The sequence below is a fragment of the Oryza sativa genome, chromosome 2 (genome assembly GCF_034140825.1).
Source record: "Oryza sativa Japonica Group chromosome 2, ASM3414082v1".
Classification (NCBI taxonomy): domain Eukaryota; kingdom Viridiplantae; phylum Streptophyta; class Magnoliopsida; order Poales; family Poaceae; genus Oryza; species Oryza sativa.
This window is the reverse complement of record NC_089036.1, coordinates 7,349,927-7,363,301: the sequence shown is the minus strand read 5'-3', so window position 1 is coordinate 7,363,301 and position 13,375 is coordinate 7,349,927. Positions and strand designations below refer to the sequence as shown.

Here is a 13,375-nt window from a genome sequence, read left to right as displayed (position 1 = left end):
ACTATACAAACCGGACAAATTACCCCCTGGACCCAATCTGCGGTGGTTTTGGTCTACGTGGCAGTCCAGTCAGCATTTTTTTATTAAAAAATAGGTGGGCCCCACCTGTCAGTCTATCTCTCATCTATCTCTTCTATCTCCTCCTTTCAGACGGCGAGGCGAGTCTCTCTCTCCCCTCTTTCAGACGGCGCGGCGAGGCGAGCACGGCGGCGGCGGCGGAGGAGGAGGCGCGGCGGCGAGGCGAGCGGCGGGGGCGGAGGAGGCGAGGCGGCAGCGGCGGCGGCAGAGGAGGCGCGGCGGCGAGGCGAGCGACGGGAGCGGAGAAGGCGAGGCGGCGGCGGAGAGGCGAGCGCGGCGGTGAGGCGAGCGGCGGGGGCGGAGGAGGCGAAGCGGCGGCGGGGGCAGAGGAGGCACGGCGGCGAGGCGAGCGACGGGAGCGGAGGAGGCGAGGTGGCGGGGTCGGAGGAGGCGAGGCGGCGGCGGCGAGGCAGGGCGGCGCTGGGGCGGGTGCGAGCGGCGGCGGCGGCTTCTCTCCCCTCTCCCACCCGTGTGCCGAGGAGGCCGTCCTCCTCCGCATGATGCAGGTGCTCGCCACTGCTCCGCTCCTGTCCGACGACCACGTGGGCGAGGCGAGCGGCGATGGCGAAGTCGGCAAGGAGACGGAGGCGAGGCGCAAAAGGGCGTGGGCGGCGGCAAGGAGACGGAGGCGAGGCGGCAGCGGCGGCGAGGCGGTTGGCGGGGGACGACGTTGCAGCCTTCTCGTCTCACGCTGCCTCCTCTACTCGCGCAGCCGCCTCGCCTCGCGCCGCCCGTCGCCACCCAGCCACACCCGCCAACCGCCTCGCCGCCACTACTACCTCGCCTCCTCCACCGCCGCGCTCGCCTCCTCACGGCGACGTCGTCTCCCCGCCAACCGTCTCGCCGCCGCTGCTGCTCGCCTCCTTCGCCGCCGCCTCGCCTCGCCTCGCCGCTGCCTCCTTCGCCGCCGCCTCGTGTCGCCTCACCGCTGCCTCCTCCGCCGCCGCCTCGCCTCGCCTCACCGCTGCCTCCTCCGCCGCCGTCACCTCGCTCGCCTCTCCGCCGTCGTGCTCGGCTCGCCGCCGCGCCGCTGCCTCCGTTGTCGCAGTCTAAAGGAGGAGAGAGAGAGAGTGAGAGATAGAAGAGATATAAGAGAGAGAGACTTACATGTGGGGCCCACCTATTTTTTAATAAATAAATTGCTGACTGGACTGCCACATAGACCAAAACCACCGCGGATTGGGTCCAGAGGGTAATTCGTCTGGTTTGCATAGTTGGGGGTGAAGAATGTCCGGTTTTGTTGTTCAGGGGTGTAATTCGGATGACCGTGATACTTCGGGGGGGTAACTCGTACTTTTTCCTTTTTCTTATTTTGAAAAAACCTTGACCCGAACATGGTTGTAATCCAATTGAACTAGCTTTTCTTGTTGAAAACTCTTCGACCCATCATTCCATTGTCCAAATTACATGCACCTGAGTTTTTTTTCAGTACTTTGGTGTATACAATTGGTCCTCTCTAGTCTTACATGTGGATCACGCATTCAGGCATTAATTAGCAGGTAGCAGTATAGCACCACAAGTGCTTTCCGATATAAATTAATTAAAATCATCAAACAAATTTATTACATATATTTGAAAAAAAAGGTTCAGATGAATATCTGTGGTTTGTGTTATATTAGGACTAAATAATTAATTATGAGAAGTAGAACTGAGAAATTTCACCAGAATTTTTTTTTTCATTTTGTATTTGTTGTCTTTCTTAGTATATACTCCCTCCGAATATAAATAGTTGACGCAATTGATTTTTAACATATAAAGTTTAATCATTTGTACTATTAAAAATTAGTAAAAATATAGTTCACGTCTAGAGTAACTTTAATAATAAAACAAGTCATAACAAAATATATAACATATGTATAAATTGTTTTAAATAAGAGGAGTGATCCAACTTTACAGTCAAAGCTAGTCGAATGGCATCGAATATATGATCGGAGCGTTTCTTTAAAAGGTTTCCATATGATAAATAATGGTATCTACCTAAATGATGCTTGTGTTGTAGTGGAATAACACTCTGCCTATGTTAATACTATGAGATTGACCATACAGACGTCCTACTTATATATGTCTCTAGCTAAATTAAGTTTGGAGTACCTCCTTGGAGAACGCGTTATATACCACCCTGGACGTACGGACGGACCGTGTACAGTATAGAAAATTTTTAACCTAACAGGCATTCTAATTTCTGAAGGCAAACACAAATCGCATCAAGGTTGAATACAACTCTCCCTTAATTCGTAAAAAATGCGCACCGTTTAGCTTTTTTATAGAGTATCAATTCGAGCTATGAGTTTGACCATAATTTAATTTAGAGAAAATTCCTAGCATGCTAATGAAATTCCAGTGGATTCCTTTCATGCCTTCTGATGAGTTTAATTTGCTTAGTATCTTATATATTCCCTCGAACTTTGCTTCTGATTCCTTCCATACATATTTCATTAGTTGACAATTTAATAGCGGCATAAAAGTCAAATATACCCAAAGGCTTGGAAAGAATATGTATAAATTCATGGATCGAGTCTGTGTTGCTGGAGGTATAAGAGAGTTTGTTTGCACAAGACTCTTATATTTAAGAGTTTGTTATACGAGGTGCATATTACTCATGATTAATTAAGTTTATTTTTTTAAGTAATGAAAAAGAAAATGTACTGTATATCTATATTAAAAAGAGGGTATCTACCATATATATTTGGTGCTATATATACAGCAGATTTGGCACTTGATGTATATAGTACATAAGTAAAATGGTATACTAGTCTCATTGCTATACTATATAGCATCTACAAAAATCTATGCTTACCTTTTTGTGAATATATGTTAAACCTTACATATATATAATACAACCTCATATATATGATTATTATAATTATTGTAGTCACATAATTTTTTACTGTAGACTTTACATATTCCTACATTCCTTCTATGTTCAACGGAAAAAATCAACTATTTTCACATATATTAAACAATCAACTGATAGTCAAATAATGGAATAAGTGTAGAAGGGATTAAAACCAAAATTCGAGAGCATACAAGGGAGTGGCAAAACTCATGGGCATGGGTATGAAAGGGATCTGCTGAAATTTCAGGGACATAAAAATTTTCTCTTTTAAATGAGAATAATTAATTAAGTTTATAAAATCCAACAATTATTTAAGGTTAAATCTACTTATATCATTTTTATGATTTCACATTAAGTAATTAAAGTCAATGATAGTCAAAGTTTAACCAGAATTTGTCTGAAACCTAAGAATTTAATTGTGACATGAGGGAGTATATATTACGGTGGCCGATAATGCATAATTATATATTTTTTTTCCTTTACTTCCTTAAGACTATGATGATATTAGCTCCAAAACCCGTATTTAATAGGTCAGATTGGATCCTGATTACCCTACTACACATGTAAATATATGTTATCTTTTGTATGATTATATGGTAGACGTATACGTGCATACATCACTACATACATAACACCATACTTACCTCGTAAAAGCGCGCTTAACATATGCTCTAATATAAGAGACAAAAACTAACGACGACATTATCCTTGATCTCACTAAATTTCTATTGAAAGGTCGCTTGCATGTGGGTAATATTTATAAAATGGGTGGAGTTATACATCCACGACTCCATCACAACATCACTAGTGCTTTCCATGCAACACATGTAGATTGATTTGTAGATACCGTTGAACTAGCCCATTAATAGTAAGAATCAAGAGAAAAATATGCTAAGATTAAAGTGGATTATTATTCTTCGAGCTACGACTACTCGATCGATCCCCTGGAGTAAAATTGACGATGACTTGATCATACACTGACAGTACACTTAGGGCCCCTTTGAAACACAGGATAGGAAAAACACAGGAATAGAAAAAACGTAGGAATTGAAGTTGTATGTTTTTCCAATCCTACAGGAATTGAAAACACAGAAAATAGAGAGAAGAGCCCTTTGATTACACCACAGGATACACTCAACAAAGGAAAAGGAAAGTTTCACAAGAGGTCTAACCCCTTGCTTATTTTCCTATGGAATTGATCAAAGGAATGCAATCCTATGGAAGTTTTCCTATCCTCTTCCTATGAATCAAAGGGCTCTATGGGAAAAAAAATCCTTACGAAAATGAATCCTCCAAAATTCCTTTGTTAATCCTCCATTTCAAAGGGGCCCTTAATGCTAGAATAATTCACCTAAACGGGTATAGACCCGACCCGCTATGGAACCTTATATATATATGCAGCGGAGCACGAGGAAAACACAAACACACAGCGACCACGAGACCTAGCTCGCTCTCAGCTCCGGCCAGCCACGTCCACACCGGCCGTCGTCCCTGATCGATCGGATTCCGGCGACATGGAGATCCCGCCGCCGTCAGCTGGTGGCGGAGGCGGCGGCGGCAAGCCCGACCGGAAGACGACGGAGCGCATCCGCCGCGAGCAGATGAACAAGCTCTACTCCCACCTCGACTCCCTCGTCCGCTCCGCTCCCCCCACAGTTAATTCCATTCCTTCACATTCAAATTCAAATTCAAAATACCATCAAAGAAAATTACGGATTCTCGTAGTGAACTGATTTACGGAATATTTAAATTTGGCATCTAGTCACGAAATAGAAAAAAAATTATTGTTGAATTTGGGTGTTGCGATCATGTTTAATTCTACGCCTTATAAAATAAAAGGTTGTCAGCAATTGATACCAGGGTATACATGAGATTACGGTAAATTAGATAGGAGACAGATATATGATGTGATGTGATGTGATGTGAGCAGGGTGGGGCGGCGGCGGCGACGACGAGGCCGGACAGGTTGGGGGTGGCGGCGGAGTACATAAGGCAGACGCAGGAGAGGGTGGACATGCTGAGGGAGAAGAAGAGGGAGCTCACCGGCGGCGGCGGCGGCGGCTCCTCGTCGTCGTCCGGCGCCGGGGCGGCCACGGCCGCCGCGCCGGAGGTGGAGGTGCAGCACCTGGGGTCCGGCCTGCACGCCATCCTCTTCACCGGCGCGCCGCCCACCGACGGCGCCTCCTTCCACCGCGCCGTCCGCGCCGTCGAGGACGCCGGCGGCCAGGTGCAGAACGCGCACTTCTCCGTCGCCGGCGCCAAGGCCGTCTACACCATCCACGCCATGGTCAGCGATCCATCTGATCTTCTTCCTACGCATGCAGCTCAATTACCAACCAATATTAATTGCAATTAATTAGGGATAAATGGTTGCTAATGATCTTGCTTTTGCAGATTGGAGATGGATATGGAGGCATTGAGAGGGTGGTGCAGAGATTAAAGGAAGCAATACGGAGCAACTAATCAAGGATTCAAGGTTGCTATGCATGCATGCAATCTTCTGACGAAATTCCCACCCAGCTACAAGATGGTCATAACCTATATATATATATTTCGATTCAAAACATAATTAAATATCCAGCCAAAATTTCACTCAAACACCTTTGAATTCAAAGCGGACCACCACTAGCAATGGAGTGCTAGTTTGTCTTCATGCATGCAATATATGCATGAATTTAACTATAGAGCTTTGAATTAATCCTAATAACTCGTGCGTTGACTTGCTATCTGACACGGCCAAAAGTCAACGCGGCGATGATCAAGCCAGCTGCTCTGTTGGTGCAGCAGCAGCTGGTATATTGTTTGGAGTGTGATATGGAGAAATGGACTAGTTCGTCGCTAGCTACAGAGTTTACACGTACACTGCACTACTTGAGTGAGAGAAAGGCAGAGATCCATTTCGATCGATGTTTGACTCTGACGCGGTAAAACATTTACGCTAGCTATGATATGATTGTATATCAAATTAATTATGTTGTCATATCATATCGTGTGTATCAGGTGTGTTAATTTGAGCATTGCACGTGGATAATAACAGCTGATTTGCATGCACTAGCTGATCTTGCTTATTTTATGGCTTGGTGTTCAATTATTATTAATTCTGCTTTAGCACCGCGTAGTGAGAATTTGAGTTGATCAGCTTTGTCGGATATGATGTTGGGTGTGTCGTTGTTCAATCTCCATGGCTATGCAGTATATGTATAATAAAACTATAAATGAATGACTATATACAGGAATATATTACATATATATAATTGTATTCAATTAACCAGAATTAGATTGTTTGAATTAGATGTCAAATAATTAATGGGAACAAAGGCGCAGTTTGGTATCATCCCTCAAAGGAATATCCCATTGTTTCGCTTACGTATAATCCAAAGAGTTTTCAAAAAAAAAATGACAAGAGCAAAAAGAAATTTGACTTCTATATATAAGTTGTCAAAAAAATCAAATTTTTTTATAACTTGAGTTGTTGGATTTGAATATACATATTTGTAGAGTAATATATCACATATTAATCTATTTTGTTAAAAAAAATTGATTTTTTTATAACAATTTTGATGGTATGAGAAAAGTAAGGGGACATCTCTCTTGAGTGATGAAAGTGAAGTGCATGAGTTTTCCTGATCATTGCATATACAAATTCCACAAATGTTTCATTTTTTTTCATAATTGAACAGACCCATTTTCTGTTAACGATCTTAACGAAGGAGAAATTTTAAGTATTATGGAAATGTATTTATTGTTGTATATTTAATGTAAAACTCATGTGTTCCATATAGGACCTTAAGGGGAAATATATGGTGGAAATTAAAACACAACTTGAGCAAAAAACTTGAGAACTTTTTTATAAAATTATTGTAATTTAAAAAAAACTCATATAGGCAATTTGATATTAGCTAGACAACCATACAAAATTTCAAAGATCAACCTGACATACTTTTGTAAGATATAAATTTACAAAAAAAAAACACTACTGGCCTGTCTTTTTCTTCCCTATTTGATAATTTCATATATGTCATAAGCGGAGGGACCATTAATTTCCTTTTAAATTGAATATAGTTGTCTAATACTTCCTCCATTTCGTATTATAAGTAATTCTGACTTTTTCTAATCAAACTTTTGTAAGTTTGATCAAATTTATAGAAAAATATAGGAATTAACATTTTTAACACAAAACTAATATATTATAAAAATATATTTACGGTACATTTAATGAAACTAATTTAATATTATATATGTTGCTAATTTTCTACAAACTTAGTTAAACCTAAAGAAGTTTTTGTCTCCTGTAGATACCTTTATTAATTAATTACTACCGTGAAACCGTCAAATTAACATACATATTGTTTTATATATTATCTAATTCATTTTTTTTCTTAGATCATATCAGTCCTCAATCTCTTTGCTTGAGAAACTACAGAAATAGCTCTAGTCGATAAGTTAAATGCAACGTAACAACATGAATTAATTCAACTGGACGCGGACGGAGAGAAGCGGGCAAGCTGGATGGTGGTGTTGGACGTGGAGAGAAGAGAAGGCAAGACCGGCTGCAGTAGTATGTACTCCCTCCGTATTTTAATGCATGACACCGTTGACTTTTCGATCTCAACGTTTGACCATTCATTTTATTTAAAGAACATTTGATGATGAATCTAGTCACAATAAAATAAATAACAATTGCATAAATTTTTTGAGTAAGACGAATGGTCAAACATTGGATAAAAAGTCAACGGCGTCATACATTAAAATATGGAGGTAGTATAACTCATCAGCGTCGGTTCGTAAAGAATGTATCTCAGTTCCGCTGATGTGAGAATCTGTATCTGCAAGTAAACAAGAAAAAGAAGCATTGAGCCGACTCAATAAATCGAGCCGATGCTTCAAATCTAACAATAAAAACTCCAAACAAAAATAGATCATATATAGAACCAATCTTTAGCGATCGAGTTGCAACATTTATCACATTATATTGGAAGAATTAAACATAACATAAGTACACATAGAAGAGGGTGCCATAGGCCGAGGCCACTGTCGCCACTCCACGTGGTGGAGAAGCCCACCTGCCCATGTCGGTTTGAAGCAACCGACACCTCACCGTTTATCAAGCGGGAGTCTTGAGCTCAAGAAAAACATCCATCTATTCACGCCCAACCTCGTGGAGACTTGATCTCGCCTCCCCAAGCTCATGGTAGCATGATCCAGCGAGTCTCGAGCTCCAAATGATCAACTCCAGAGAGCAGGGGAGGGAGCCAACGCTGCTCACCATGGTGAAGTCCGCCGGCCCGCCGTCGAGCGGGCCCCTCGAGCTCGGACAAGTGGTGGGTCTAGTCACTCCAAACCTCATGGTGGTCCGATTCTGAGCTCTAGACGGATTAGATCCGGGGCAAGAGATTTTGAGTGGGGAGATAGAAGCAAGAGATGGGGGAGAGAGCGAGTACTTTACTTTTTAATTCTTGATCTAGCTCGGTGATTTCTTAGGTCATCTAAAATATAGCATTGATAGTGTTTTTTTCCCTATGCTGGATTGTTAAGGAATCGGCACCGCCTATCTAGAGAGCATGCATGGTTAGGTGGGTGGAAATCGTATCTGTGCCAGTTTTTGTTTAACTGGCACTAATAGAATATTACATTTTAACATCCTTTATTAAAAAAAATAGAGTATCACATTTAATGTGTTCTATAGAAGGGTATCTTCCTCTATCTCTCTATCCTTTTGTGGTGATCTTTTGCATAATTGGAGTGGACATGCATAATTATTCGAGGGAAATGTACTAGGAGTCTAGGAGAAAATACAAATTAAGGCCAACTGATTGAAGGAACTAACTAGGAAGATGCCATTTATATATCTAATTATCCAGCAACCAAAGTGTGTACTACATGTGACGAAAGTGGTTTGTTCTCTTAGTGGCATCAGCACAAAGACGACAATTCAACTCTTACGACTACCTGTCAAATCCACTCGTTAAAGAAGGAAAGTAAAAAAACAGAGCCGTTTTCAGAGAGTTTCAGTTGATGAGACATTGAGACTGTATAATCTTCGCAAGCATCTGGTGAACTCGTGCAACAACCTTAATCAACAATAGGACGATCCTGGTCCATCGGAAACACCAAACAAGGATCTTTCAGAATTTGGGAAAGATCAGCATTCTCTGTTTTTGTACACTTCGATTCTGTTAACCGTTTTCTACTAGATAAAAAGGGAATTATATTGATACTCATAATAAGTAGTACATTCTTGAGAAATTATTTTGTTCTACATAGAAAAGTAACTAACTTAGCATGCCAAACATGAGAGTTTTAACCGAATCCTTTGCGGCCCGGTACGAGAAACCCTGCAATGACTTTTCTGCAAACGCAATTATATTAACCAGTACTCCCTCCATACTCGTAAAGAAAGTTGTTTTGGACAGTGACATGGTCTCCAAAACACAACTTTGACTTCTTATTTCTATAAAAATATTTATTGAAAAGTGATATGTATACTTTTATGAAAGTATTTTTCAAGGTAAATCTATTCATATAATTTTTATATTTCCAAGGTTTGACTTAAAACAAACGACTTCCTTTATGAGTATGGATGAAGTATGCATGCATGGTTTCGCCTTTTCTTTAATTTCCTCATTGATTTTTGTTTTCTTAACTACTACTACTTTTGTATTCATATTTATTCCCGCTGTTTTAAATAATACTAGGAGCCACTCCCTTTGCTTTTACTTAAAAAAGTCTGCACGAGCATGAATCGAAACAGTTTCTACCAAATTCCCAGCTAGAATATTCTGCATCCAAAATTGATTGTATGCATGTAGTAAGTCTGAAGAAAGCTTAATATAATGTACCCCTGTCGGTTTACATGCATGTTTTTGCCGGCTTGTACTTAAACGAACGCATGCGTGTGTGTGTGTCTCTATATATATATATATATATATATATATATATATATATATATATATATATATATATATATATATATATATATATATATATATATATATATATATATATATATATATATATATATATATATATATATATATCTATATATATAGTGTTTTTTTTAACTGTATACGCTGGTTGTTAATATGGAATTTTAACTGTTACTATATATGAAAAAACTGTTACTATTGACCAGTGAAATTCTAACTTTAACCACCAATAGATTTAAATGGTTAAACCATGATATATACGAAAGTTTCGCAAGGATGTAACATGTATAGTACTTCATTAAATGAAATTCCTTTAAGTATTTCTTTTTTCTAAAAAGATCAACTATTAAAATTTGAAGATGAATAGTATCTCGTGACAAATATTTGAAGATGGAGAGAGTATATTAATTCCCTCTTATACTCTAGAAACATAAACACTAGGCCTATTATGGTTATACCATTATAATTAGGGGCATTAATCTTGCTACCGATGTGCATGTTATGTACTCCCTTTGATTTTATTTATTTGAGGCTTAACCAATACTCCCTCTTTCCCAAAATATAACAACCTTTAGTCCTCGGGATTTGTTCAGGACTTGTCCTGAAATATAACAACTTCTCCACCAACATTCTCTTCCTAACCAATCACAACTCTCCACCATTCACTTTTCTCACCTACTTCCACTACTCATCCAATCATAACCCTCCACCACTCACTTATACATACTTTCTTAATAACCGTGTCCAACCATAAAACTTCTTATATTCTGGGATTGAGGGAGTATCATATAACAGAAGGAAGGAGAAAGTATATGCTAGTGATGCTAGCCATATAAGGTTGTGTTTTTTCTCCTTTCTTTCCCAACTCATCTCCTACTTTTCGCTCACACGTTTTTTAAACTGCTAAACGGTATGCTTTTTAAAATATATATATATAAGTTATTTTAAAACATCATATTAATTATTTTTTTAATTTTTTAAGCTAATACTTAATTAATCACATGTTAATGGGTAACATCTGTGGGTAACATCAGATAGAAGTAGAAGGTAGCATAAGACCATCATCTTTTTCCCTTTCTAATATATTATACTACCTCTATATTTTAATGTATGACGCCGTTGACTTTTCGTCCACTATTTGACCATTCGTCTTATTCAAAAAATTTACTTAATTATCATTTATTTTATTGTGACTTGATTCACCATCAAATGTTCTTTAAGCATGACATAAATATTTTCATATTTTCACAAAAAATTTGAATAAAACAAATAGTCAAACATTAGTAAAAAAAATCAATGGCGTCCTATATTAAAATACGGAGGGAGTAGTTTTTCTAAAGTATCCTGTGAATCACACGCGCATATGTAGCTTGCATAGTTACACAAAATATGCCTCCTTTAAATGCCGGAGCTACCAAAATGGGCTCATAATAGCCTGAAATTAAGTAGTCCCTTCACCGACAAAACACTAGTTACTACTGTATCATCAACAACGACCTGAATTTACAGTAGGGGAGAAACAGCTTGAATATAAGCTGAAATAAGTTGAACCCATACCATCATCGCTAGTGAAGAGTTTGATTGCAGATAATTAGTTATGCTTAGTATAAAATGCAAAAATCCATCTGATCTATAACAATAGGTAAATAAATCACATCTCTAATTTATTTACCCATGCTGGTTCTTTCAGAAATAATATTTAAATACTTTGAAAGTTGCGTTGAAGACAGTCGGCCCGGATATTAAGGTTCAACTTTATTTCTTTTTTCATCAATTAGTTTATGCAATTCTGCCCAATGATATTGTTACTAGTAAATTTTACAGACAGTAGCCAACACTGTGGATTTATTTATTCCATAACCCATGAGAGAGATGTGATAATATGCACACACTACTAATTCAGTACAGTGATTTAATATCACTTATATCTCATCATATCTTGGATGTCATGTAGAATACCAAGTCAATGCAAAATCTATTTTCTTTTTTTTTCACCATTAAATCTTTCACCAAATCATAAAAAATCTTATGTGGCGGCTAGCTCATTTAATCCTATGTAAAACATCTTAGGTCGAGTATTAGGACTGTGCCAACAGAAATACTATGTGCTAGCCCAGCTTTCAGGGGCCCAACAATCACCAAAGTAACTCTGCCCTTCGGAAAATTAAAGGCAGCCACTCAGACACACAGTGATATCCAGCAAATGCACGACGGATCACATGGAGTTTCAGCCCCAGGGCCAATCACATCTTGCGCAAGTACAGCCGTTGCTGGTATCTTCAACCATTCCTCTATTATCTCCTGGCCTGGTCCTGCTCAGCTGCAACTGTAACGGTTAGTTCAGTCCCATACTTCTTCCGTTTCACAATGCAAGTCATTCTACCATTTTTCACATTTATATTGATATTAATGAATCTAGATATATATATTTGTCTAGATTCATTAACATCAATATAAATGTAGGAAATGTTAGAATGACTTATATTGTGAAATGGAGGGAGTATGTACGTATGGTTTCAGAGAGTTCGACTGTTCCAGAAGTTAAGGGCAATAGACAGTTGGATGCAGGCTACTAGTCATTACCTGGTAATTTTCTGCCTTTTTTTGTGGTCATTGTAAGTAATTCTTGACAGGAGATCACACATGCATAGCTCCATTTCATCTGCAATGTCAGACGCTGTCAAGATTAAGGAGTAGGAGTTTTGTTTATAGGAGGGACGAAAATGTGAGTGATGGATAGCATGATGAAATCGCAGGTGCGATATTGATGAATGACTGCAGCAGCATTACACTAATTGCTATATATATTTTTTATTTAAGAGCAGCAAGGTCTGTTTGTAACTAAAACAGAAATGTTTTCAATTAAAAAAAACTAACAGCACAAGGTCTACAGCATACCAAGTAAACTAACGCTAGCTAGAAGCAGCCAGATAGATCAGAAAAACTCGAAAACTTTGCAGCACAATTCTGTAATGTAATGTGCTGATAATGTATAGCATGAAAGACTGCGGCACAAATCAGTTCCAAGAAACTTACAAGAATTAACAAGCGGAATTAGACCAAAGCATCGCTTTTTACACAAAAACAATTGTAAAATCAAATTTGGTGCTTCCACATAACAACTGGGCCAGGGAATCTTACCATACTGTGCTTCCATTAAATTGAGAAATTCAATTTTGCCACCACAGCATGAAATCCAGCTCGAGGCATGGTTAAGTGTACTGAGTAGGTGGCAAGCACCGATCCCCATTAAATCAGCAGACTTTCGGGGAGGAAATCCATTCTGCATGGAAAGAAGACTGCCAATATCCATGGAAGCTAAAAGTGCCATGGCCTCGCTCTAACCTACAAATTTGGACACAGATTTGAGTTAAAGAACTCACAATGGAAGCTTCATCATGTGAATTGAAAGCGAGCAGATCACCGTCATGCTGAACTAGCTGGACGAATCAAACCATTAAATGATAGACAACTACTAACAGTGTCAATGGAACTGTAGAGCATCTTTCGCATGTATATATAGGCGCACAAAGGC

General features: G+C 39.4%; 1 protein-coding gene and 2 long non-coding RNA genes across 3 annotated transcripts; 1 reads left to right on the top strand and 2 right to left on the bottom strand.

Moving 5' to 3' along the window:
* Positions 1-4,334: 4,334 nt before the first annotated feature.
* LOC136355430 (uncharacterized) lies at positions 4,335-5,090 on the bottom strand. The gene is made up of 2 exons (XR_010739682.1): positions 4,958-5,090; positions 4,335-4,582 (listed from the first exon to the last, which is right to left on the bottom strand). It is a non-coding gene; the product is annotated as an uncharacterized lncRNA (long non-coding RNA).
* On the top strand, positions 4,428-5,950 carry LOC136355429 (transcription factor bHLH162-like). Its single transcript, XM_066307996.1, has 3 exons — positions 4,428-4,569; positions 4,845-5,201; positions 5,309-5,950. Exons 1-3 carry the CDS (start codon positions 4,429-4,431, stop codon positions 5,375-5,377), a joined length of 567 nt encoding a protein of 188 aa, XP_066164093.1. The 5' UTR covers position 4,428; the 3' UTR covers positions 5,378-5,950.
* Positions 5,951-11,807: 5,857 nt separating this feature from the next.
* LOC112936081 (uncharacterized) lies at positions 11,808-13,185 on the bottom strand. The gene is made up of 3 exons (XR_010739283.1): positions 12,982-13,185; positions 12,424-12,502; positions 11,808-12,166 (listed from the first exon to the last, which is right to left on the bottom strand). It is a non-coding gene; the product is annotated as an uncharacterized lncRNA (long non-coding RNA).
* Between the last annotated feature and the right edge of the window lie 190 nt (positions 13,186-13,375).